The following is a 27939-nucleotide window of genomic DNA, read 5'->3' as shown; positions in this document are numbered from 1 at the left end:
CGTCGGCAATTTTTTTTCATTCCACCCTCACGGTAGGCACCGCCGCTGCCGCGGAGGCGAGTGCCATCTGGATGGTGTTGCAAGGGACCAAGCGGGGTGCGCCGTTCCTACTTGGTAGGAACCGCTTGTCCTCGTTTTTTCCCGTGTCCCCTGTCCCACTTAGCACTGCACCACAGTCTTATGGAAAACCAACTAGCCCAAACCATCACCATCCTAATAAGACGTCGAACAGCAGCTGGAAAAAGGGTTTGTGTTCGAGGCTCTGCGTAACAAACATATGTTTTCTCGTATATTCAAATTACCATTCAACGCTACTATGTCTGCAGGTTGAGTGTAAGTCTTACTTTACGAATATTCTAACGCGTTTTTGAGAAATCCAATTATTTCAGTCACGCATATGCTCCAGCCGAAGGGCCTATGTGGTTCGGGATAATTTTTCTCACACATACAACGGCACCGAGGCCGGATCTTTTGCGACACGGCGCTCTTAACGCTATCGCGTTAAAGTTCATCTGGCACACAAAGGAAAATGACAATAAAGATTTTTAGTAGAGTAGTCTGCTGGGCCAGTTGATGCATGGTGAATGTGTAATGGTTTCCAGCAAGTACGGACGCGAGCACAAGTAAAAGCAGACAGGACAATGCTGGACTTACAACTGAAGTTTATTGTGAAAACATTCCACAAATCTCCGCCACGCATGCGCATACAACCAAGAACAATAACAAGGTTTGTAGTCAATTATCAACAAAAGTTCTACACGTACACAAAAGCGTAGTCACACCCCTTCCCGACAAAGGCAACAACACGTGGATTAACATGATAAATTTAGAAATTGCAGTTCTTTATCATTGATATGAACCGAAGGTTCACTCACACATGTATGCACGCCCAACTTTTTCATGTGGAACGCTTCGCTAATTTCTCTTTCCAGTTTGCTGCGCTCTCTCCCCACTATCGATACACTATCAAAAACTGATCGGCATTCATGCTTTTTGCAATGCAGTGGCAAGTTCCCTCCTGTGCCTGTAGGTAGCAAATAGCGACGCTCACGCATGCGGTCATTAATGCAACGACCTGTCTGGCCGATATAGGACAGTCCGCATGAGAGAGGTATGCGATACACAACGGAAGATGCACAGTTTTTGTGAAAAAAAGTGGTGTGCTTTCTTCCACAGCCACTAGTCGCATCTTTTTTTCTCTCCTGTGATGCTTTTGCACAGCCTAACCAGTTTGCTCGGCGCCGAAAGCACGAGTGTGACACCATTCTTAGTGGCCACCCTCTTAAGATTATGAGACAAGCCATGCAAATACGGCATCACTACGACCTTTTTTCTTTTTGAAGAATCATTGTCGTCCGCGGTTTCCACGGTTTTCTTTTTTGAGTACTTTCTAAACAAGGATTCTGACACAGCCATCAAAAGTGAGACTGGGTACCCTGCCGACATTAATCTCGCCTTCTGGGGTTCAAAACTCTACTGCAATGAGTGGGTGCAACTCTTGTTCAGAGCGTTCGTCAAGCACAAGGAGACTATGCCATGTTTTATTAATTGGGAGTGGGACGATTCGTACGGGAGGAGCGATTTTTTTCGATCTAGGGCAATGCTGCCAACACACAGACTCTGACTTTTAAATTTAATTTCCAAATCAAGAAATTTGATCAAGTTTTCTTTGCAAAGTTCGAACGTGAACCTGAGATCTCGGGAGGACTCTTCGAAACACGTTAAAATCCTTCTCGCGTTTGATTCAAGGCTGTCATCGGAGTTTCACCTTAAAGGGACACTAAAGGTTACTATTAAGTCAACGTGGACTGTTGAAATACCATCACAGAAACCTCGAAACGCTTGTTTCGTGCCAAGGAGAGACTTATTTTAAGAGAAAATGCGTTCTGAAGCGTCCGCGTACCTCTAGCGCAGTTCAAATCGCCCGCCCTCCGATCGAGGAGTACTGACATCATGGTCTCATAGTGACGTTGCGCCATCGGTGAGTAGAACGGCGTCCGCAGACGGCGCTATGGCTTTTCTGCGCAAAACGCGAACGCGCGGCCAGAAACAGAGCCAAGACAGAGCCGACAGCAGAGCGAAAGCGGGAGTATGGTGGCTAGCGGAAGGAGAAACGAATTACGTCCCACATTACGTCCCACGGCACACGGAGAGTCCGTTTTCGTTAAAATATAGGCTGCGGCGAGCTCGCAGCGTGGTCGGCGTGGTCTATGAGAAGCGACGAGCCTTTTCGCACTCGCAACAGGGCATAAAAATGTGCGAATCGACGCAAAACTCGGCCTAGAAACGTGCTTCGCCACAGCCAGGGCTCAATACGACCCAAGCTGGCACGACCCAGATGTCGTTTCCCGCACCGCCACCAGGCGCCGCTACTATACCTCAAACTCCAGCGCAAGACGCCCATAAGCTGGTACTTCATTCTATGACGCTAACTTCGACGCTCGTCGCAATGGACCCTGACACCGACAGATTGGCTCGCGATAGTGGGCTCAACTTCAGCGATTTGAGCACCGACGAGCGCGACCTGCTGCTGAGTGCTCGCACTGCCGGCGTCGTTGCGTATTACGACGGCGGCCTCGACACCGGCTCTCCGGAGCGGGAAAGCAACGAGGGCTTCCCACGACATCACATGGACGTGGCATTCTCGCTGCTTGTTCCAAATGAAAGTTTCGCGAGCCAGCAGAACCCTCACAGCACGACTCGATAACGAAACTACTGAAACTCCAAAGCGTGCGCGGCGCAGAGTCGAGCGCGCAGAGTCGAGCGAAAACGAAACCTTTCGAACACCCATATTACTGAAGGGCAACGTCAAAATGTTATTTTTTCTTAGAATCGAATAGACGTAGACAAGTAGCATTTTTTTTTCGTCTTATAATCGAATGAAATGATATTTTTAATACGAGTAGTTGAGTATTAGTAACACAAATTATGAGGAGTCCTTTCGTCATCGGGCTAGTACCGGAATGTCGCTGGGGGGTCTCAAATCGTGTCATGCATTTACCTCAATTTCTCGGTTACTAAAGCTCTGTTCGCGATTATATTGACGCCTTAGACGTTCTAGAACATTGCTCTACCACTTTAACTTGAGTTTCTGGTAACCTTTAGTGTCCCTTTAAAAGCACTAAAAAATCATCCACATACCTAAAAATTCGCACAATACGTTTGTCCTGCAGCCTGCGAATTACATTACTGTCAAACATTGATAAAAAAATGTTACACAATACAGGAGCAACCTTAGGTCCGATGCAAATACCCTTTCTGTGAATGAAAACATCTTTGTTAAAGGACAGCGCAGTGGTTGACAGGTAAAACTTGAGAAGTTCCATAAAAGACTCAAGTGACAAAGCGCAGGAATTCATAAAAGCTACTTCCCCACTTTCTTCAATCAGATCACGTACAGCTGTGCACAGGTCATCGTGTGGGATAGAATAGAATGCTCGCGTTCGTACTTACTGGAAACTATTATACGTTCACAATAAAGCTTACCGTGAGAAACGCGGAGTAGGTGCAAAGCTGTGCCCAGCGCAATACTTCAATCAGACGCCTTCGCCATGGACACACTGGAGCGTGCCATCTACCCATGTTTCCCTTCTTTCATGCTGGCGCCACGATTGCCCGACTCCACTGTTCTCCGTTTCTGAGCATAGCCACGTCAGTACAGTGTGCTGTGAAATGCCCTCCACTCCCAGGCACATTCCGATGCCCGGTGATCGGGTGTCGGGATAAGACGAAGGTGAGACGACGTTGCTGGCATAAATGTTATAATGGTGAAGCGCGGTGTAAATTTAAGTGCGTCAAGGATGAAAATCACCGGCCCAGAAAACGATGCACTAAGGGGGGGGGGGGGGGCACTTCGCGCACACACGCACAGCCGCGCTGCCGGCTCAAGCAGTTAAAACATAGCCTTCGAGATTTGTTTCTGCTCGATCAGAGTCACCTCTGGAGAGTGGATTAAGGCGCCACTTATAGCCCAAACAATGCCAAATCGCAGATTTTCAGTAGCCCAAATATAGCCACGCCAAACATCTTTTTCTGCAGTCCAATTTGGCTATATATAGCTTTGGTGGAAACAAACTTGCTGTTTCGGTTGGGCCCAGGATCATTTTAATCATGACACGGCAGACGGGAGCTTTTTACATGCAACATGGACTTTATACAGACACGCTAGCACGACACAGACAATTTACATACACGCGGACTAGAATTCGGAACTCGTTTGTCTTTCTATGCATGTATAAGGATGTGCCTAGCACTCATGCACCACGCCTCGCCGGTGTGCGTCGTCGTCGCGGTGACTCTGACGGTTGTCGTTGCGCAGTGCGTCGCTGCGTGGTCTGACACTTGAAGACAGCTGGTGTGTTGCTTGCAACGGCCACGTCTTACGCCATCATCATCACGCCGCACCTTGTTGCGACGTGGAAGCAGGGGAGCAGCAGGCCGGCAGAACACCACGCTATTGCTGTAGCTGGCCCGTAACGCCTGGCCTGTAACGCCTCGGCCGCTAGAACGTCGGGCTCAGTCGGCAGACAGGTAGTTCAGGCAGGTAGCAACAGCAGGTGCCCAGCAGGAAGCACTGCACCAGGCCGCTATAACAGCTAGCCGCTGGTGCACCGGAGAGCTCAGCCACGAGCGGGATCTCCGACTAGGTCTGCACGGTAGCAGGACACCTGGTCGCCAGACATCGAGCTCGCTCAGCAGGCAGGTAGCTCAGGTCCTCAGCAGGAACAGGAAGCGCTGTACCAGACCGCTATAACAGCAGGCCGCTGGTGCGCAGAAGGGCCCAGCCACGAGCGGGATCTCCGACCAGGTCCGCACAGTAGCAGGACACCCGGTCGCCAGTAATAGAGCCTTGCACCACCGTTCTTGTCTTGTGTCCCAGACAGTGGCGCATACCCACTATGGGGGATTGGCCAAGAAGCAGGCGGTTTTTCGTATGCTTAGAAGTAAAGCCAAACTAGATTTAAATTGTGGAGCGTCAGACTAGAACTGTGATTTAGACGTGCCAGCTGCCGCTCGAGACTTCCGCTCGCTCTCACGCTCTGCACGCCGCTTCCTTGTTCGTGGCACGTGGTCTTCTTCCGGAAGCACCATCACCAATTCTATTCTTCTTGTTGCTACAACATAATCATCATTCCAAGCAGGTCTTGTCACCGCCACATGCCACTGTCCACATCATCAAAATAGCCAAACCTGGCAACACTGCGCTTGACGGCCCGCTGGTTGTCCTTGGCTGGTTGCAATTTCGATAGCACTGACGGAAACGAGTCGGCGTCGCGCCCGTAAAGTTGGCTTCGCAGCGGTGCAGTTGAACATTTGACGTCATTTTGCACCACGTGATAGCACTCCGCGAATAGTGGTGCGGGCGTCGTCGGAAAAGTTATGCGCAACTCTGCTCCCTGTGGGAGCATGTGCAGGAACACTATTGTAGGCGAGATCGGCGCTCTATTTAAATATTATAAAGATTTCTTTTTTAAGGGGGGACGTGGCTTTGAAGATCAACTTCCTTATTTCTTGATGGATTTTGATGAAAATTGGCACAAATGTTTAGAATGTCTCCCTGATGCTTCCATAAAAGTTTCAGAGCGATATCTTGAGAACATTTTATTCAATTTCATTGAGCTGAATTTTTCACCCTCTTACTTTCTGGAGAGCCAGCGGAACGTAAAGAACGTGATAGAAGGCTTGTTAAAGTATTGACTGCATAGCTAAATGCGTGCTGAAGGTCGTGGCATTCTTGCATTCTTTCGCAACACAAGTATTTTGGAGTGCCATATTTTATGTTACCTTCACATCAAGCACACTTTCAGGGTAGACGAATAGAATATCATAAACTCACAAAAGGTCAAGATAAGAAGGCGAGAATGTCACGAACTGCACTGCAGCCCAAGGAACCTGACAAACAAAAAAAAGCGGAGTCAGAATATGTTAAACAGTAACAAAGAAACAGTTCCAGAAACTGAGCAGAAAGGCAGAAAATCAGTTTTGAGAAAACGGCTCTCAAAGTTTCAACTTCTCTTCAGTTCTCTAAAAGGCACCAAATTTGTAGTCTTTGGGATGTTTTGTGATGTGGGGCTTCTTGTACATGTGGCCTCTGGTCTGGGGTGCTTCCCCCCCCCCTTTCTTTTTATAGGGCATTCTTTGCTGCTTTTGCTCTACAAAGAGCATGGTGCCTAGGTTTCAAACCAAGTGACGTGCAGAACTCTGTGTGGGCATGAATATAGTTCCAGTGTACATTCAGGCAGCCTGTACCCGCATGCCCGATTGTTGGCAATCTCCAGTACAATCAGTGAGGCTTTCTTTTTTTTTTGTAGAATTGACCATGTTACTGAATGAAGGCTCTGAGTGTCAGCAGCCTCCCAAGTCATCGTTACTTGACAATGGCTGTAGAACTTAGGATCAGAGAGCCAGTGATAGATCTACAGTTGCTAGGTGCTTTCCAGAATTTTACTTTCGTATGATGCCTCGGTCACTTCTGCAGCCAGGTGCCTGTGCCAGCCCAAGGGGCCTAGTGAACAGAGCTCATGATAAAGTTCTCTTTATGAAGGGGCGGTATGATAGATATTGTTACGAGTTATAGTGACAATATGATAATAGAGTGAACGCGCAATATGCTTGGTTGCGGGTCCGAAGTGCCGATGTGCGAAATGCCTAGCCGCAGATACAAGGACCCGACGCGCGATGTGCTTAGTCGCGCAGTCCGAGGTGCTGATGCGCGAAACGCCTAGTCGCGGGCTCGAGGAGTCGACCCTCGACGCGCTTATTCGCACAGTCTGAGGTGCCGACGCGCAAAATGCTTAGGTGAGGGTCCGAGGAGTCCGCGCACGATGTGCATGATCGCCGAGCCGGAGACTCCCTATGCGCGAAATGTTTAGCCGCGTGTCCGAGGATAGCGTGTGCGATGTGTTTCGTCACGAATTCCGAAACACCGAGTACTGAAAGGCTTATGGCGTTTTTTCACTGGTCGATCTGGAGCGGCCGCCGAAATCCTCGAGCGAGCGCTCGGGTTTCACAAATCCGAATAGGCCATCGAAGCGCAAAAACGCTCCGCGGCGGATCACACAGGAAGTCTGCGTACACGTCGCACGAACCGGTTCCGAAAACCATGCCCTACTTCCGTTCTGTACGTTTCCACGGCAACCAAACTCGCCGTCCCCCGAGTGTAATTTGACCGTGGCAGGCGCATAGTCCGTCATGTCGCGCCCGCAAGGATTGTGCATGGACATCATCATCATCATCATCAGCTTGGTTACGCCCACTGCAGGGCAAAGGCCTCTCCCATACTTCTCCAACAACCCCGGTCATTTACTAATTGTGGCCATGACATGCCTGCAAACTTCTTAATCTCATCCGCCCACCTAACTTTCTGCCGCCCCCTGCTACGCTTCCCTTCCCTTGGGATCCAGTCCGTAACCCTTAATGACCATCGGTTATCTTCCCTCCTCATTACATGTCCTGCCCATGCCCATTTCTTTTTCTTGATTTCGACTAAGATGTCATTAACTCGCGTTTGTTCCCTCACCCAATCTGCTCTTTTCTTATCCCTTAACGTTACACTTATCATTCTTCTTTCCATAGCTCGTTGCGTCGTCCTCAATTTGAGTAGAACCCTCATCGTAAGCCTCCAGGTTTCTGCCCCGTAGGTGAGTACTGGTAAGACACAGCTATTATATACTTTTCTCTTGAGGGATAATGGCAACCCGCTGTTCATGATCTGAGAATGCCTGCCAAACGCACCCCAGCCCATTCTTATTCTTCTGATTATTTCCGTCTCATGATCCGGATCCGCCGTCACTACCTGCCCTAAGTAAATGTATTCCCTTACGACTTCCAGTGCCTCGCTGCCTATTGTAAATTGCTGTTCTCTTCCGAGACTGTTAAGCATTACTTTAGTTTTCTGCGGATTAATTTTTAGACCCACTCTTCTGCTTTGCCTCTCCAGGTCAGTGAGCATGCATTGCAATTGGTCCCCTGAGTTACTAAGCAAGTCAATATCATCAGCGAATCGCAAGTTACTAAGGTATTCTCCATTAACTTTTATCCCCAATTCTTCCCAATCCAGGTCTCTGAATACCTCCTGTAAACACGCTGTGAATAGGATTGGAGATATCGCATCTCCCTGCCTGACGCCTTTCTTTATTGGGATTTTGTTGCTTGCTTTATGGAGTACTACGGTGGCTGTGGAGCCGCTATAGATATCTTTCAGTATTCAGTTTTCTTTCAGTGCATGGACAACGTGCATAGAAGTCTTCGTACAGCACCTGCGTCACTTCGTAATCGCTGTCGTCCGAGCTCTCATCGCTAAACGCGAGCGCTGTAGCAGCACCGAACGTAGCCATTTTGCGTAAAGCAACACAATGTTGTGCGTACGAACCGAGTACCGATTTCGCTTGAAGACGGAAGTGACGCGAGCTATTTCCGCCCGAATCCGCGCCTCGGCGGCGGAGCAAGTGAGAGCGATCCGGCGCGGAGCGAGTTGATCCGAAACGACCAGTGGAATGCGCGAACCCGCTCCAGATCGACCAGTGAAATTCGGATTCGTTGCCGCGGAGCAAGAAATCCTGCTCCGAATCGACCAGTGAAAAACTCCATTAGCCGCATGTTCAAGGATTTCGCGCGTGAATAGAAAGTTTTAGAATAGGGGCCCCAAAGAAATAGCGTCGAAGCCACTGCGCATGCGCAAGACGCAAACTACCTTTGGGTTTTGCGTTGGGAACGCTATTTCACCGATTTAGCGGGAGCCCAAATAGCGGCCCCAAAAGTTTTGCGCCGGCAAATATGGCGGCACCCATCGAAGCGACGGCTCTAACCTAGCACCAAACTGGGTTCGATTCGCGGTAACGCGTGAAGTTCGCAAGCTAGGATGAAGTGACTGCGGTTATCGCTTTCTCTCAACTAGCGTGTGTTATGAAGATTGACTCATTAGACGCCGCTGATTTTGAATTCGATTGTGAATTTTATGGCTCGTAGGCCTAACATGGCTAAGCTTGGCTGGTGAAGGCTAGTAAAGTTGGTTTGCTCAAAACTATAGCTAATTGTTTGCTGCTTACAGAATAACCTCCAAATTGTAATTAAACGCGAATACACACAAGTCAAAATTACTATTCCTGTCATAAAATGGTATATTTTATTTAATTATTCCTAATAGCTCTTATTTGACGCCGTAGTGGCGCTGTCAGCGCAACACGCTATCCGCACACGTAAAATTCTAAATCTTCTTATTCTAAATCCCTTCACTTCTTCGTGCCCCAACGCTAACACCCGCAAAACTCTTTGGGGCCCCAAACTATTGGGGCCTCTAGTACGGCGAGTGGAGACTCGCGAGGTGCAAAGAGCCGAGCAGACGACGCGAGCGCCGAACCAATGGCGGACCGCGCTGGAGTCACGTGGCGGGTGCGGCCAATCGCAGACTCCGGCACGACCTTCAATCATTTGCTTTTTGTGCGCTTGTTTCTGTATGGAGGGGATCGCTCAAGCGGCGAATTTGAAGACGGAGAAAAGCGCTTTCCAACGAGACCAAGATGGCGGCGCTCGGTCGCGCCGTTCCGGATATATTGCGGCATGAAAAACGCTGTTCTTTCTTGATTTCTCCGAGAGTATTTGCCACCTTAGCTGATGTAACGAATTTTTAGAGCACTTCTAAGTGGTTTACAGAGATGATATTTGGGTATCGGTAGAAAAAGGGTTATAGAAATTGAATATGTGAGTTTCAAAAAAATCATTTTTTTTTTTTTGGCAATTTCTCGCGCAGCGAAAGCCGCGTTCCCTTTTAAGTCAATCCAGCCTCGTTTGAGATTTTGTGTTGTGTTGTTTAATTCTTTTGCCTGTCTCAGGCATAGAATCATGTCAAGCAGGGGAGCAATGAGTAACACAGTATAAACAAAAGTAACCCTGCTCTCCACGCGTCTGCGCATGCGTGTCGTCGCAAGTGAGCGCAACGTGGCCACGACCTACTGCATAAGGGGCGACCTGCGCGTGCGGCGCTCCGCCAGCGCCGCTGATTTGCTTTTGCTTGTGTGGCTTTTTTTAGTTTTCCAAACCGCCGCCGCGAACAGTAGCGCTAGTGCTCACCCCCACCTACCCCAACCCCGTGGCCGGCCGCACGCACGGGCAGCAAGCAGCGAGAGCACGGAAGGACGCAAACGCACGCGCGCGAAACAATCGATTAGCTGAGTGCTTGGTGATCTGTTGGTGTCGCTAGACCTTGATTACCAAATTCTATTTCAGTGACACTGTGATTCTCAGCCCCGTGGGCGCCGGCTTTCGCGTTTGCGGCTTCTTCATGCACGATGGTTTACTTCTGCATACCGTTGTGAAAGTCAAGCGGCCGAGCATCAAGAGGAATTTCATTTCATGAGTTCCCCGTGACCGATGTTAGAAACCAATGGTTGAAACCTGAACAACAACAACAACAAAAAAAATGGCTGGGGCTTAGCTAAGGTTAAGCCTGGATATCTCGAAGCGATAAGGTTCGGTGATGCTTATGGTTTAGCTTATAGTTATGCTTTATGATTTAGCCCATGATTATTCTTACGGTTTAGCTTATGATTATGCTTCATGATTTCGCCTATGGATATGCTTACGGTTTAACTTATGGATATGCTTATGGTTTAAGTTATGGATATGGCTTACGGTTTAGCTTATGCTTTATGATTTAGCCTATGGTTATATATGCTTATGGTTTCACTTATGGATGTGCTTTGGTAAGATGGTTATGCTATACGTGTGCCTTGTGTAGTGATGCAAATTTCTTATGAATGATATATACCATAAGTTATGCAGGATTATTAATCTTCTTTATTCATCGTTGTTGGGCACATTGCATGTCTTGCGATTTCTACAGCCATAAACACAGAGCTCTGTATCGGTAGTGTAACTCTCTTCTCCTTCCATGTTGAATGCGCACGCCTGTTCTCCGGCAAGCGGTTATATAGTCTGCCTCCGCGATAAACACGCGCTTGCGGCGAACGTCAAACGACGACGCATAGCGCGCGGCAGTGGCCACCTGCGCCGACTCCGAACACGCTTACGGAGCCAATTCCGACATACGCCGGCTCGCGCGAAGCGTCGTGTCGACTAACGTAGCGAAGCTTTTCGTTTCAAAAGCCCAACTCCAGAAAAGTGCTTAAAGTGTAGTGACTATCTGTGTGATGGCACAATAAAGCGCCCTTGGAATTTTTCAAGCTAGACTTTCGTTATCATTTGGTAAAGTGGCGTAAATAAATACGTCAATAACAGCACGTTTTTACGATTGTGGCATGCACTGCAATTAAAACCACTCACGTTCTGCCGCGCTCTCAACGGCACGTCACTTCAGTGAACGTGCCGAATGCAGCAAAGGAACGCGTGGGCCCTGCAAAGCGGTACGTAGTGCGTTCATTGCGCCCGGCTCGGGACTAGCGAAAGCTACGGGAGAATGAAGTGCGGGCGCGCTCAGACCTCGGCTAGCGCGGCAAGTGCGCACCAGACCTTATTGGCACCACAGCACTAACCAACATTTTAGCAGACGATGAGGGGGAAAAAAAAAGCTCTAAGGGATTACACTATTTCAATCCTGGCAGCCGCGCGGCCGCGCCTTCAAAGTAGTTAATTTCATTGCACTGCACAGCGAAGATACCAAATATCTGGGGCATGTATCGATGCGGATTTTTCTAGCCGCACCCTGTCAATAACGTGAAATGCCGAGTTTACTGCAGCTCCTCTGCGAATTTTTACCGTCATCGCCGTACTCCTAAAGGCAGGGCCAGAGCGTTTCGGGCGTTGCTGTGAGGGTGAGCACTGGCGGCCTCTGTCGGCACGCTTGGTCCCTACTCAATGATCACGTGGTATTTCTTCGGCCGCGCGCTGCCGTAGGCGACCACGGGATGCGCAGGTCGCCCTTTCTACAGTAGGTCGTGAACGTGGCATTCCAAAACTTGACCAAAAACGTAATATGGCGCAACGAGAAGAAACAGCCACCTTGCAACGTAGGAATGACGGTTTGAGGGTCGTCGGCACTGTAGTTGCAGGTCGAATAGGATATGTCTTATAGTGGCATCAACGCGATAGATGCAACTTGTAGCAAGGTAGAAATTTCTGGCCTCGATGTGCTAAAAGATGCCGGTTGGAAGTTTTTGCATTATTCCGGCCGTTGCATTCGAAGGAGCTTTTCTACATTTTTACGTGTAAAAAATATTTTTACATGTTTACTGCATGGTGCTGTTTCTATGTAGCTTTAATATAAAAGATTGAATGCAACTGACAGTGAGAGCTGCAATGAGCTATAAAATAGTTTCAATGTGCAGGTTAAAAAAAATTTTCTCGAGAATAATTGTGCATTCAAGCAATGCCTGCATTTCTACTAATCCATACTTAGTTCATTCAACCTGGTGATGCAAGTTAACAAATTGAGCATATGTATTTTTTACCGCATCATAACATATGCCTCAGCTGAAAAGAAATGTTCAGCTAGTGCAGAAAAAAAAGTATTTCGATTCCTTTTTCTGCAGGGAAAAAGGACGTTATAACAAAAGTTACATAAGCAAAGGGTGATTAATATTCAGAACAAGTGATTTCGCTTGTAGTTTAGTCGCTAAGGTGGGTTATAACATCTGCTGATTGGTTGACAGCTTAAGCGCTGAACCCAGCAAACGTTTGTCATAGAAAAGGTCATAGAACAGCCATCGGCTACGACTCGGGTATGCAGTAAGCACAGATGCGAGGATTTCTGCTACGGCGTCTGGACTGCGATGTTTGCCGAGTAGCAGAAAATGCGCACTGAAATGCTCGCCCGCGTCCACTGCTCGGCTTATGTCATGACGCTTTATTTGGTCTATGAACTTGTTGATACTAGATTCTGCCAAGTTCACTGGAATGGAAAGGGAGCGGTAAGAAGCGCAATAAAAAAACGCATGGCACCAGGTCTCAGCAGCGGGAAATCGCACGCTGAGAAGACTGATGACCATACAGTGCGACGCAACCTGAGTAATAATTTTCAAACGTCCAAGAATTAAGAAAAAGGAAAGATCGAATTGTCGCGACGACACATCACAGTCATCGTAGGCGTCGAAGTCTCTCTAACAAAATTATTTTTGAACAGCTCTGATAGCATCCACGCCACAATGGTTGCTTGTGTACAGTCAAGTGCTCATATTCTGCACCCTAAAGTTCACGGCATGGTGCGAAAACGCGCTCGCAACGAAAGCAAAACATTGTGCGCAGACATGCTTGCAGACGCGCAGTCGGTCACTGCAAACCCGTGTGATCGATGCATTGAGGCTTCATTCTGTTATGCTCCATTCAGTTATACAGAGGGCCCACTATAAGAACACATTTCACATAGTTTGTTTTCAGCCATTTGCCTACCTTTCACGTAAGAAGCCGGTTCGAGAGACTCCATCGCGGTGACCGCGCATTGTGACGTTCACTGTACTGTCGTGAGCAATATGAGCGGGTACCTAGGAGCGCGCGTCAGATAGCCTCGAGCACTGCTATGGGTGATACGTGGCGGCCGTGTTCAGAAACAAAGTAGAAAGGAGGACATTGTTCTTATAACTGTTGGCACTCCCACCATGCGTCTCTTTATACGAAGTGCGGAACTTCGCATCGCCAGCGCACATTGATAAAGCTGTTTGATATTGTGTTTACTGATAACTTTGTGCACTGAAGCGTGGCCCATAGCAGCACTGTTTTGATGCTTACACATTCGGTAGCTACTTCCCTGGGAAATCTGTCCATATGTCTGGGACGCCTGAAACGATGCGCTCCATAATATATTCATGAGGTCCTAAAGGGATATATCTGAAAATACTTTGCACTAAACGCAGGAACGGGTGCCTAAGAACTGTGCTCTCAAAAAAAAAGAAGGAAAGCATGACTGAAAAAAAAAATGACTCGCTGTAAGCTACTGTGCACGTAACCGTATTATCGGCTATCGGCGGCCAGTGAAATGCCGTAAGCTGCCGTTTTCGACAAACGCAGGCGGAACAGTTCGCGGAAAAGCGCCCCATCCGCGTATCGCTCTAACTCGGTTTCGAGGCTACTTGCCACGCGTTCGCGTGTTCCCGCTCATATTGCTCACGATAGTACCTATTCAGTAAAAAGAGAGCGTCTGTAAACAATTCTGGTGCTTCCAGTTTGCCCAAGATTATTATGGTGACAGTAAAGAACTTCCCTCGTTTTGAGAGTATACTTACAGAAATGACCAGAAGGGCTGCCGCGTGGTGTTTTTAGAGCACCGTAAGCCAAACCTATGAGGAGCACGCCGTGTTATCTCGCATACTACGCAAGGGAGACACTTCCAACAGATGCCGACTCCGTAAGTCCTCGCCCCCAATAGCAAGCCACTGGTTATCGCACAGGTTATCTGCTAATGCTCATCATACATATGCCATCCACATACACTAAGACTGATAGCGATTGCTCTAACACTACTCCATTCTACTTACGTGAGAGGTTAAATCATATTTTACTGCTCTTTTTCTTTCCTGTCGCCTTACATAAATTATCTTAAGAAAGTGCCGATGTACAGTCCTCTCGCAGACCTTCGCTGTCTACAGTTCCCTGTATACATAAGCCTAGCTGCAAAATCTGAACTTTATTTTCCATGTATATTTCCGTTACCAGTTCTGTCTTCATTCACTTGCCCCCCTGTAAAGAGTATTTAACAGTTTTCTATTTAAATTGTCATGTGCACCACAAATGCCAGGAAAGCTGTGTTACAGTTTAGTTTCGGCCTCTGCTACTTTTATACACGGCATTAGCACAGGTTATCGTTAACCCATAGAGATACCCGTACCACCATAAAAGTTTATAATGACGGATGCATGTTTTGGCTTCAGTGATGGGAAAGAGAATTTGCTGTAACTTTAGCACTGACTGCAAAATAATTTCTTAGCCTTCTCATCATCATCATCAGCCTATTTTATGTCCACTGCAGGACGAAGGCATCTCCCTGCGATATCCGATTACCCCTGTCCTGCACCAGCTGATTCCAACTAGTGCCTGCAAATTTCTTAATTTCATCACCCTACCTAGTCTTCTGCCGTCCTCAACTGCACTTCCCTTCTCTTGGCACCCTTTCTGTAACCCTAATCAGTGGTCGACCGATTATCTAACCTACGCATTACATGACCTGCCTAGCTCCATTTTTTTCTCTTAATGCCAATTAGAATATCAGCTAACCCCATTTGCTCTCTGATCCACACCACTCTCTTCCTGTCTCTTAACATTATGCCCAACATTCTTCATTCCATCGCTCTTTGCGCAGTCCTTAACTTGTTTTTGAGCTTCTTTGTCAGTTTCTGCCCCATATGTTAGCACCGGTAGAATGCATCGATTGTGCACCTTTCTATTCAATGACAATGGTAAGCTTCCAGTCAGGATCTAACAATGTCAGTCGTATGCACTCCAACCCATTTTTATTCTTCCGTAAGTTTCCTTCTCATGATCAGGGTCCTCTGTGAGTAATTGACCTAGGTAAACACTCCTTCACAGACTCTAGAAGCTGGCTGGCAATCCCGAATTCTTGCTCCCTTGCCCGGCTGTTGATCGTTATTTGTTTTCTGCACGTAATCTTCAACCCCACACTTACAGTCTCTCTGTTAAAGTCCTCAATCATTTGCGGTAACTTGTCTGCATTGTTGCTGAATAGAACAATGTCATCGGCAAACCGAAGGTTGCCGAGATATTCGCTGTCGATCCTTTCTCCTAAGCCTTCCCCAGTTTAATAGCTTGAATACTTCTTCCAAGCATGCAGTGAATAGGACTGGAGAAATTGTGTATCCTTGTCTGACCCCTTTCTTTACAGGCATCTTCCTACTTTTCTTGTGTAGAATTAAGGTAGCTGTGGAACCTCTGTAAATATCTACCTAAGCGTTCTGTACTCCTTGATTATGTAATACCTCTGGTGGTATCTCTACTGAATCAAATGCCTTTTCGTAATCTATGAAAGCCATATAGAGAGGCTTATTGTACTCTGCACATTCCATGATAACCTGATTAATGACATGGATGTGACCTATTGTAGTATATCACTTCCTGAAGCCAGCTTGTTCCCTTGGTTGACTGAAGTCCCGTGTTGCATTATTAATGGGAAATTTTGATGGCGAATATTTTATATAATACTGGGAGTAAGCTAATCAGCCTATAATTCTCAATTCTTTAACGTCTCCCTTTTTGTGGATTAGTATAATGTTGGCATTCTTCCAGTTCTCTGGGACCCTTGATTTCATAGACAGTTCATATAAAGGGCCGCCGGTTTTTCAAGCATTATGTCCCCTCCATTTTTGATTAAATTGACTTATTCTATTGTCTCCTGCCACATATCCCCATTTCATGTCTTGCAAGGCCATTCTAACTTCATCGCAAGTTATAGAAGGAGCCTCTGTAACCTGTTCATTACTACTTTCAATGGAGGTATCCTGGCTGCTCTAGGTATTGTAGAGACCAGTATAAAAGACTTCTGCTGCTTTTACTATATCTTCGAAGTTGCTGATGATATTACCCTGCTTACCTTACAGGGCATACATCTAGGTTTGTCCTATGCCAAGTTTTCTCCTGACTGATTTAATGCTGTGTCCATTTTTTACTGCTTCCTCAGCCTTTTTCACATTATAATTTCGGATATTCTGTATTTTCTTGTTGATCAGTTTTGACGGTTTCGTGAATTCTATCTGATCCCTTGAGTTGGGCCATTCTTTGCCATTTCTTTATTAGGTCCTTTGCTACTTGGGAGAGCTTACCTACTGGTTGTCTTGGTGCATTACCTCCCACTTAAATTGCTACTTCTGAAGCCAGCCTAGTTACGGTTTCATTCATTACCTCAATGTAATCTTCATTTCTCTGTTCTAAGGCTGCACATTTGTTTGCAAGTACCAGTCTCAGGTGACCTACTTTTACACTTACAGCATCTAGGTTGAACTTTTTCTTCTTGATCAATTTCGCTCTTTCTCTATTCAAATTGAGGTGAATCCTAGCCCTCATTAACCTATGATCACTGCACTTCACCTTACTTAACACTTCTACATTCTGCACTATGCTGGGATCGGCAGAAAGTATGAAGTCAATTTCATTTCTTGTTTCACTATTAGGCTTTTCCAGTTCTACTTTCTGTTGCTACATTTCCTGAAGAAGGCGTTTATTATTCACAGCTTATTCCTTTCTGGAATTCTACCAACATCTCTCCTTGAGTGTTCATAGAATCGACGCCGTAGTTGCCAATTGCTTGTTCACCAGCCTACTTTTTCCCCACTTTTGCATTGAAGTCACCCATTGCTACAGTATTCTGAGTTAGTACTTTCCACATCGCTAATTCAACATCTTCATAAAACTTATCTACTTCATCATCATCAAGACTGGAGGTTGGAGCATGGGCTTGTACTACTTTTAATCTATACCTCATATTAAGTTTTATTACAACTACTGCTATCCTTTCATTAATACTGTAGAATTCATCAATGTTGCTCGCTATCTGCTTATGGATTCGGAATCTTACTCTGTACTGCTTCTTATCTGGAAGTCCTTCATAGCAGAGGATGTTGCCATTTGTCAGCACTGTATAAGCCTCACCAGTTCTAACGACACTAAGGCCAATGATATTCCAAACAATGCCTGGTAGTTCATGAAAGAGCGCTGCTAAGTTAGCTTCACTCGAGAGGGTTCGGGTGTTAAAGGTTGCAAGGGTCAGTTTCCATTGGCGGCCTGTCCGGGTCTAGAGATTCTGAGCACCCTCTGCTGTGTTACAGATCTGAGCGCCGCCTTGATCAGGTGCTCCGCAGCTGCTGGGGACTGAGGGCAATTGGTTGATCGAATGAGTTATTTGGGAGGGAATGGCCGAATACTGCACCAAGGAGGCCAATTCCTGTTCTGATGAGGAAGTGTCTTTTGTTGAAGCTTAAAGGCCCTTCCTAATTTGGTTGTACCTGGATTAGTATAGCTCCCCTGGCTCTCGGCATTCTTGCTGGTGTCAGGCACCACTCCAAGCCTCGAGTGGCGCCTCTTAAAGTCGAGACCAAATCAGCCACTTACCTTAATGTCAGCACAGTAGCTGACTGAGCCAGGATAGCACCATGTGCAGGGTTCAGAAGTTTTGGTTTAAAGCGAGGAGAAAAAAAAAAAGAAACAAAAAAGCTACACCAATATTTTGCTCAAGAATTTGGTTTTAGCCAAAAACAGCCAGTCAAAGCAAATTTACCAGAGAGCTAAGTCACCAATCGTGACCAAACTGTGAGTCTACATAAGCTCCACTGCAAAGAGCCTGGTGAGGTCAAGGTCATACTTTAACCTGCCGCTCAAATAACCTGAACTTTTTTGAATATTTGCTCCCTTTTGCTGGTCACAGTGATGAAATTTAGAGGCAGCGAGGGAGGTGTTGGTGCACAGAGGTCAGGTGAGCCCACATACTTGCGGTCTCATTATGGTGGTAAGGTGCAACAGGGCGTGAAAGAAAGTGAAGTAAAAAAATACAGGAAGGATGAGTGATGGCTTTTCCTGTCTTGGTTTTCCCTCATTTTGTCTAGTGCCCTGTTACACTGTAATAAATATGAACCAACTAGCCCAGCAACAAGTAGTGGTACATTACAGTCCTTGCAGTCTTCGCACTGTGGCCACTATGGTGGGCAAACTGGTAAAGTTCAGTGATGGTACCGTAGTGTTGCACCAATATTTCATGTTTTTTTAAAATGATTTGTTGGATCTCTGTACCCACATAAAATAAGGTCCCTTTCCATTTTTTGTTGACTAATAAATGTATCCTTTTCATTCTTTCATAGTAACATTGGCATGTGGCATAGTGCCTTCCTATAGAGTGCTTCTCAAAAAGTTTGTGAATCTGTATTGAATACAGCTACAGTGTTGAGAAGTAGGATGTGCATTGATACAACATGCTTCAGCATCAACTAGTGGACCAGATATTTATTGAAAGAGAGGTTCAACATAAAAGATTACCTAGAAAAAAAAAAACTGTGGAAGGCCTCAACAAAAATATATTCAAGAAATTTTTGGGTGGGAATAAAAACCAAGATCGCTGAACCCTAATGTGTTACCTGCAATATATCTATGAAACGAGTCATTGCGCAAATATACTCCGTTTTTATTTATAGCTCAATCGCAAAGTGTCCACAGACTATACCGTAACCCAGGAAGCAGGGTGACCCTGTAACATCGAACGGTGCCTTCACCTGGGTCATCAACCACGACCCCAGCTTTCGCGCAGCTGGTGCCATGTCTTGAGGATAGGCTCCCTGCGCTTCCACATCTCCTGGCCATACAGCACATAGCCCCTGCAATGGTGTGCGGGCATGTCATGCTTTAAGCAGCGAAAACATGGCTCATGCAGTATAAGATATCAGAACCCTTCTATTACTTTCTCATCATGTAAGGCTTCAAACTGTGAAAACTTGTCATTTGTGTCATCGAGACATGCAGACGCCTGCCTACAGATGACATACACGTAGGACCCTGATGTGCACTAACATGCATGCATGAATTGCGTGGCCTCATCTTCATTATCCAAATTTCAAGCCGATTTTTTTGAGCATGGCCGAGGCTGCAAGAATGCCCTAACAACTGGACAGTCCCGAAAAAAGAAAAATATATTGACTGTAAAATTAATTTAGCTGTTTCTCACAATGCCAGTGCAGCGGAATATTCGATCACAGAATTTTGCTCTAGCTCGTGCTTCACTGTAACAAAATCTACTTGAAATTTTGCAATGATTGAGGTTGCGAGTGCACATTGCGTACGCCCATAGCACAGACCAATATGCCTGGTGTGTGCAGTCGTAAAGTGCTGATATCGTGCACGTGTATGAAACTCACAGAAGCTGTCACTTTAGCTTTGTAGCACAACTTAAGTTTAGAGCTTTATGCCCAGATTGACCTTATGTCAGTATATTCAGCAAGTACAAATACAAAATTGGTAGGTGTCCACAATTAGTTACCGACTGGGAACCTGTGGTCCCAAACTATACATCATATGCTGGTCAGTCTAGCCCGTGCACGAGATCTCATGCCAAATCTCTGATGTAGTCCTCTACGAGTATGAACATATTAAGGGCGAACTTCCCACGATGGCTTGCTACCTGCCATTTTCACCGGTTAGGCCTAACCAGCGCCGCACCGTCGCCAGTCAAACTTGTGGTTTGGTGCCAAGTCAACAAAGCTTCTTGCAGCAGCCGTACGGCATGCTAAAAACCTAGGAACCACCTTGACAAGGAAATTGACAGCACAGAAACAGCCTGAACTACACAAAGTTTGTTTGTGGTAGCCATGTTTTCAACATTGTGCGCACGCATATACAAGTCCGAAAAATCAAGCAACCAAATATGCGATGTCCGAAATATCGGCCGCCATGACATTGCCTATGTAATGCAGTAAGCAGTGGTGCTACAGGGAAGCCCCAGTAATCGAAGGTCAGAAAAACAAGCCGCCGACTCGTATGCCATAAGCAAGAATCGATGACTGCTGTATGTCCAATGGTTACAGGAGGTATTCAGAGACCTGTATTGGGAAGAATTGGGGATAAGAGTTAATGGACAATACCTTAGTAACTTGAGATTCGCTGATGATATTGCCTTGCTTAGTAACTCAGGGGACCAATTGCAAGACATGCTCACTGACCTGTAGAGGCAAAGCAGAAGGGTGGGTCTAAAAATTAATCTGCAGAAAACTAAAGTAATGTTTAACAGTCTCGGAAGAGAACAGCAGTTTACGATAGGTAGCGAGGCACTGGAAGTGGCAAGGGAATACATCTACTTAGGGCAGGTAGTGACCGCGGATCTGGATCATGAGACTGAAATAATCAGAAGAATAAAAATGGGCTGGGGTACGTTTGGCAGGCATTCTCAGATCATGAACAGCAGGTTGTCATTATCCCTCAAGAGAAAAGTGTATAACAGCTGTGCCTTACCAGTACTCACGTACGGGGCAGAAACCTGGAGGCTTACAAAAAAGGTTCTACTTAAATTGAGGACGACGCAACGAGCTATGGAAAGAAGAATGATGGGTGTAACGTTAAGGGATAAGAAAAGAGCAGATTGAGTGAGGGAACAAACACGAGTTAATGAAATTTTAGTTGAAATCAAGAAAAGGAAATGGGCATGGGCAGGACATGTAATGAGGAGGGAAGATAACCGATGGTCATTAAGGGTTACGGAATGGATTCCAAGGGAAGGGAAGCGTAGCAGGGGGTGGCAGAAAATTAGGTGGGCGGATGAGATTAAGAAGTTTGCAGGGACGACATGGACACAATTTGTACATGACTGGGGTAGTTGGAGAAGTATGGGAGAGGCCTTTGCCCTGCAGTGGGCTTAACCAGGCTGATGATGATGATGATGATGTATGCCCAATGCAAGGGTTGCACTTTTTTCAATTAAATTTACTAGGTAAGATCCATAACCAACAAAAATTTAACGAGCATCTGCTTTGATAAATAGATAAGCTTGCTGCAGCATACCTGACAACCTTAAGTTTACCTCCATCTGCTGTCTCATTCATTGTCACCAGCATGCAACCACAAATCCAGAATTACTGCAGTCTGGTTCACTGGAAATGCACTCTCTGTGTATGGTTATCAGATAAAGCCGTCATGGGACATTCATTCACACATTGCACCGTGCAAAAAGTTGCAGTATACACAGCAAACTCTAGTTAACTCAAACTCTGTTATCTCAAAATATCGGTTAAGTCGAGTTTCTTTCCCAGCCATGGTTTCAAACCATGTGTTTTTCACCTTTCATCTCAAAAAGTTTATTGCCAGTCGCCACATATCTCAAAACCTTGACTCTGAAAATACCAGGAAAAAGACTATGGGGCAGCTTCAGACAGCACTACCTGCTTATTTTTCCCCCATCTGACTATCTATCACTGCTCGCTGCCACCTTGTTGTGGCCTCAAGCAGCAGTGGTGAACTGGGAATGTATATATATTTTTTTTTGCTTCAATTAAGACAATCTCAGTGATGCATCAGTGTGGTCACAGCGCAATAATCAATCACTTGTGGGCGTCTGCTAAAGGCGTGACAACAGCAGTTTCGTAGTTTCGGCTTTTTCAGTTAAATTTTCAAGAGTTAATTACGATTACGGCACAGAAAGTAATAGTGTGAGTGAGCTTTATGGATGTCTGAAAACGGTTATGCTCAGATGGCCGGCTTCAAATATTATAAGGATCAATCGTCAAGACTCTGCTAAGCACGTGGTTTTGGCACAGTGCCAGTAATGCCATTGCCCGTATACATTGACGTCTCCAGTGCCGATGCATGCGAAAATGACTGAAAATATTACTAGACTTACTTTGGGAAAGGCCCCATGCAGTCTATGCATGCTGAGCAGGAGTCCAGTTTTTGCAATTTCACTTATCTTGCATTTTTTCTTTCAGTTTTTAAATGTTTGAATTAATGGGGTTTACAGCATATACATTAAACCTCGAGACAACGAAGTAGGTGACATTGGCAATTAGCTTCACTATATAAATATTTGACCGCTTATGCAAATAAGTACACTTGCCGATGGATTTTTTCTCAAACGGAAGGGGCCACAAAATATTCTGAATCATCGGGCAATCAGAAAACGAAAATTTGAATGTTAAAAAATTAATTTTGTTGAATTTGAGAATCTATGAGAAGAGGTACGGTTCCTTGCCATGTCGACGATATCTTCACATTGGCAGTACCAAGCGAAGCCAGCCACGTTTTCGTGTCCACTCTACTCCCGCGACTGATGGTGTCACACGTGCAGTGGTACGATACTATCGTGGAAAGCACTGGCAGTGGGGAGCGAATGCTTCATCTGTTTCTGGCTACGAGTCTTGAGATTATGCAACCTCCAGAAATCAACATGCAGGAAGGAAGTGCATGATTCCATGCCACCTCAGCTCACCCAGTTTTTGCACACTCAGCAGATAAAGCTCTAAAACAGGGCGCATAGGCTGTGTGTGCACCTTCAGTCACACCGACAGCCATGCGCAGCCACGGCTGCACTAGAAAAGGAGACGCACTTGACTGTGTTACCGTGAGCTCACTCCCCTTTTCTCTTTCTTGTGCAGGAAGATGGGATTCATCAAGCCACCATCCTTCTCAGCTCACCCTCGCGTGCTTTCATTTGTGCCCGAAGCACAGTGTGTGGGGCGTGATAGCATCTTATCCCACTTGCACTTTATATGGGGAAAACACGGGGAAGGCAGGAGATGAAAATTCAAGATGATGAGCAAAACGAGAACAAGCTGAAAGCAGGAGCCAACGTTTCGACAAGTGGACTTGTCTTCTTCATAGCGACATATGCTATGGAGGGCACCCTCCCGCCTTACACCCTCCCCCCTTTAGAAGAACTCCACCTGCACCTCCCGCCTTACACCCTCTTCCCTTTAGAAGAACCCCCCCCCCTATATATACTGTGGCGAGGAAAGCATACGTCACCTTGAAGAAGACAAGTCCACTTGTCGAAACGTTGGCTCCTGCTTTCAGCTTGTTCTCATTTTGCTCATCGTCTTGCACTTTATATGAAACATAATGTTGCTCAACTTTGGCGGTTGCTTTTGGTCATGCAGCGTGCTATTAGATAGGTGCGTTCACAAGCAGTTACATGTAATTAAACTATCTGAACATCTCTGTCCATGGAAGTCTCTACTTAATGTCTTGGCATTCCTTCGCGGTGGCAGTGAAATTTCATTAGATTGAAATTTTGTATAAACACACTTCGTTATATTGAGGTACAAAATACATGGTGCTCTATGGACAAGAAGTTATAAAGAGTTAAATACTTCATTATACATGTATTCAGAATTTTGTTATATTGAAGGTCATTATATCGAGGTTTAGCTGCATGCATACATATGTACTATATATACACATGTCCTGTGGCATTTTGTCCTGTATTTTGCAATTGCATTGTAGCTCAACCATCGGCTGACGTGTTCATTACTAGAGATTAATCATTAGATACCAACACTGGCGATGATGATGGGACAGAAACAGAGAGATGTTGCGTCTTCATGATGCTTTCTTTCTGTTGCTGCGTCCTCAGCAGTGCTACTTTCCGACGATTACCATGATGACGCCAAAGAGTGTGCGAGTACTCACACGCCGAACAAGGTGCCTCCTAAATGGGCCGCATGATCCAGTAGGCGCCACCGCAACAGCATACCGGCCGTGTCAAACACCAATACACCTTTCAATGCCTGCAGACCACACACCAGCAGAGTTAACATGAAAGAATGTACGTGAGGTACTGTGGCACAGCACCTATTAGGCACTAATGAGAAGCTCTACTTTGGGAACATACATAGGAACAGAGAAATCATGCTGTATGGCATCCTCTGAAACGATTCTGATGAGATGTGTTAACCTTAAACGATATGCTAAATCTACTGACTCTTGGAAGCAGACTTTTTTATTTAGGCATAAAATTTTTGGCCATGAAACGGAAAATTGAAAGGCTTTAATAAAGAAGAAAAATGAAACGTCAGGTTTAGAACTCTGCTACTCAGCAACGAAAATGAAAAACAAACGCAGGAGCGAAACATGACACTCACATAATGCCGCCTGCAGCAGGTAATGGTGGTGCATTTGGGTTATCACCTACTAAAAGCGTGCAGCACATTTAGATCAGTGATATGCCCCACGCACTGTAAAACAGATAAGTGAAGATGCTCATCGCAATAGGGTTGCCGGTGATAGCCATGAATGCGGCGTGCGACGACCCCAGAGTTGATTTGCTGGTATCGGAATAAGAAATTTAGCAAGCACCGGCGTTTTCACGTGAGTCAGGCGCACAAGTATTAAACTGAAGCTGCCGCGGTGGGCGGCTACTGTCCTCCATCGTGTGCATCTGCATTCGATCTTCGTAGTCTGCAGCCGCATCCAAGAAAGCAGGCGTGCTAGCATTGCTTGAGAAACGGACTCACCGCAGCAGCCGAGAAGGTGAAGAAAGGCAAGAAGATGATGCTGAGCTGTGCATCTGGGTACTGCAAGCACAGGGCTCCCACCACGGCCAGGATGGCTCCCGACTGCAGGCACAGTGACACATAGTGGACAGGTCAGCACAAAATACAGCACCCCGTCACACAGCTGGCAAAAGGTACAACTACTTTCTTCCTCTTCCACATGAACTGAGTTATGCAGCACACAATGTTCAGCATGTGATCTGCTGCAGTAACAGATGCTGAAATTAAGCGATTGGTGGAAATCGTCTAAACAAGACACATGATACTTAATAAGATAATACAAAGTCAAAACAAAACACTTATGATGTTTCCAGGTTCCTTGGGGAACCCTTGTTCACAATGGCGGCAGTTTTGTGGGAAACTTAGTATATGCATCTGATTTAGCAATTATGCTAAAGGATAACAAGGCTACATTGTATTACAAGCGATAAAATATTGTAGGTAAATTTCACTCAATGGCTACAATTTTAGTTTATCTTGTGTCCAGTCTTGTCACAAGATAAATTGGGTTGGGCCTGAGATTGTGATCACTGAGCAAAAATTACATAAGAATTAATATCGATGCTAAATCCTGGTGCATGCTAAGATGTACAGTTAAACCTTGATATAGTGAACTTCAATATAACAAAATTCTTGATACAACAAAATATTTAACTTTTTACAACTTCTTGTCCATAGAACACCATGTATTTAGAATGTCAATACTATAACAAAGTTTGCTTATATATTATTTCAATTTTAAAAAGTTTAACTGCCACAGTGAAAGTACACCAAGACAATAAACGGAAACTTCCACAGAATCAGATGGTCAAATGGTTGAATTACATGCGACTGCTTGTCACTTCACTACTGAAATGATGTGCCGCATGATCGAGAGTGACTGCTGAAGCGAAGCAGCGTATAAAGTCGAAGTGCGATAAGATCCTATCGTGCCCTATGTGCTGTGTGCTTTGAATACGAGTGAAAGGAGATGAAAGGAGCCTGCTCGCAGTAATGTGATCAAGTGTTATTACAAGTGGCGTGTAACACCCGGTGCAAAAAGAATGATGAAAAGACCATGCCTAATCGCAATGGAGGATGGATCCCTAATATGCTATGGGTGTCTCGAGTGGTTGCTGGTCTGGCGGGCGCCCCCCAGTTAATACGGGCCCCTTTGTGTGTGTGCGTGACAGGAGGGAAGGCCGCCTTCCCTGAACTGTGCGACTCAATGGGAGACTCCTTTCCGCAAACCAAACTGGAATCACGGGTTGCCGCCAGCGGAGGCAAGCACGTGCAACGTCGCCAAGGAGAGAGGGAGCAGCCGCCCGTCATCGACTGGACTCAGTACATGTCACGTGACGTTGACATGAGCAAAATCCCGTCTACAATCTTAGTGGGCCTATTTAAGCAGCCCTGCAATGTATTTTTATAATTATTTTCTTCTTTTATATCCTTCACCAACCATTGAATAAACAGTGCAAGTTTCGCACTAGAAATCATCTAGCCCCTGCCTGGTCGCCATGGTCTACCGGACGCCTGCAGCCTGCCGACAATGCCACACTACCCAGTAGTAATGCTGTTCGAGGTTCGAGTAACCGGCGTCACAACAGTGTGCGCGAGGGAGGGCAGATTGGATAGCACCGCCTTTTCCAGTTCGGCTGTGGCTGCTCATGGCTGTAAATGCAGCTGAGTGCATACACAGCCCGTGTGCCTGTTTTAGAGGTAATCCGCTGCATGCACAAAGCGTAGGCGTGCCGAGATGGTACGACATCATGTGTGCTGTCTTCCTGCGCATTTGCTACAGGAGGTCCCGTAATCTCGAGTTTCAGAGCTGCATTGAAACGAGAGGCAGATAAAGCATTCACTCCCCGCTGCCGCCGCTTTTCACCCTAGCTTCATTTCACTGCAGGTGACACTATCAGCCTCGGGGGCAGAGTGGACGCAAAAGTGTGGCTGGTTTTGCTTCGTACCGCAGATGTGAAGACCTCGTCGACACGGCATGAAACCGTATTTTTTATTGCCCAACTCTCAAATTCATAAAAATGATTACTTGTTTTCTTTTTCTTTCAAATCTGCCTTCTTTGATTGCCCAATAATTTGGAAAATTTTGTGGCCCATTTTGTGTAAGAAAAATTCATCAGTGGCTGTACTTATTTGCATAAAATGTCAAATTTCAATGTAATGAAATTTTGATTAATGAAGCAAAGTTCGGATTTTACTGACTTTGTTATATTGAGGTATAAATGTACGTATATAATGGGCTGCCCATGAAACAAATGCCACGGTGAACAAGGGTTTTGTACGAAATGCAAAACCTAAGATTTTTTTTTTTCACTTTGTCAGTTATCCACTCTTTCAATTAAACAATGCATTTACACCAGGGTAGGATCACTTGTGTGTGCACCAAGACCGCTGTGGGTGCAGATTGCTGTAGCAAGTGCAAATAACTGGCAATAATTGCACAACTTGTAATAACCCCGCAAATAACTGTAGTGCACTGTCCCCAGGAGCTAGAACTGCTAGCAGATTCATGATAGAGGTGGGGGTACATGAAGCTACTGTATTGCTACAAACTGTTGTTGCCCAGTCTTCTCCCTATATGTAGCTTTCCAAACTTGACCTTCTCACACAACATGGTCTCAAATGACAACTGGGCTAAAATAGGAATAATTTTCACGCAGGTATGCCACATGGTTATACGCACCGCGCCCAGGGACATGGCAGCTCGCCGGGTGGCAACCTTGTGCAGATAGCTGGCAAGGGATGACACAACACCTGCAGAGGCCCAAGCACAAAGGCACAGTCAATGAGAAAAAGCACAGCTAGTAAAGGCTTCCGCAGGGACAATGAAAACCAGTACTGTTCTCCTTCTCATCTGCTGTTTAACAAGCATTAGTCACAATTAGGCTCCCATATTACCACACTTAATATTGGAATAAATTGTCAGATGTCTTTCAGTGCTTATTTTTCTAAAACTAGCTGCATGTGAAAATGCAATCAGGGATAAAAAGGACTCTACAATGATGTCTTGTGCAGAGTGCCTACCAAG

At 45.9% G+C, this 27939-nt stretch overlaps 1 protein-coding gene and 1 long non-coding RNA gene across 2 annotated transcripts in view; one reads left to right on the top strand and one right to left on the bottom strand.

The window, feature by feature from the left end:
• The first annotated feature begins 35 nt into the window (after positions 1–35).
• On the top strand, positions 36–27842 carry LOC142573161 (uncharacterized). Its single transcript, XR_012826234.1, has 2 exons — positions 36–114; positions 27572–27842. It is a non-coding gene; the product is annotated as an uncharacterized LOC142573161 (long non-coding RNA).
• rho-7 (rhomboid family intramembrane serine protease rho-7) overlaps positions 19051–27939 on the bottom strand; it is a 59443-nt gene continuing 50554 nt past the window's right edge. Inside the window, exons 6-9 of the mRNA XM_075682720.1 lie at positions 27595–27665; positions 24873–24974; positions 24049–24146; positions 19051–19256 (exon numbers count right to left, since the gene is read on the bottom strand). Coding sequence (XP_075538835.1) covers positions 19163–19256; positions 24049–24146; positions 24873–24974; positions 27595–27665 — 365 coding nt within the window. The 3' untranslated portion in view covers positions 19051–19162. The remainder of the gene's footprint in view (positions 19257–24048; positions 24147–24872; positions 24975–27594; positions 27666–27939) is intronic.

Source organism: Dermacentor variabilis, chromosome 2 (genome assembly GCF_050947875.1).
Source record: "Dermacentor variabilis isolate Ectoservices chromosome 2, ASM5094787v1, whole genome shotgun sequence".
NCBI classification, from domain to species: Eukaryota; Metazoa; Arthropoda; class Arachnida; order Ixodida; family Ixodidae; genus Dermacentor; species Dermacentor variabilis.
The sequence above is the reverse complement of the archived record's forward strand: the minus strand, read 5'-3'. Positions and strand labels throughout refer to the sequence as shown.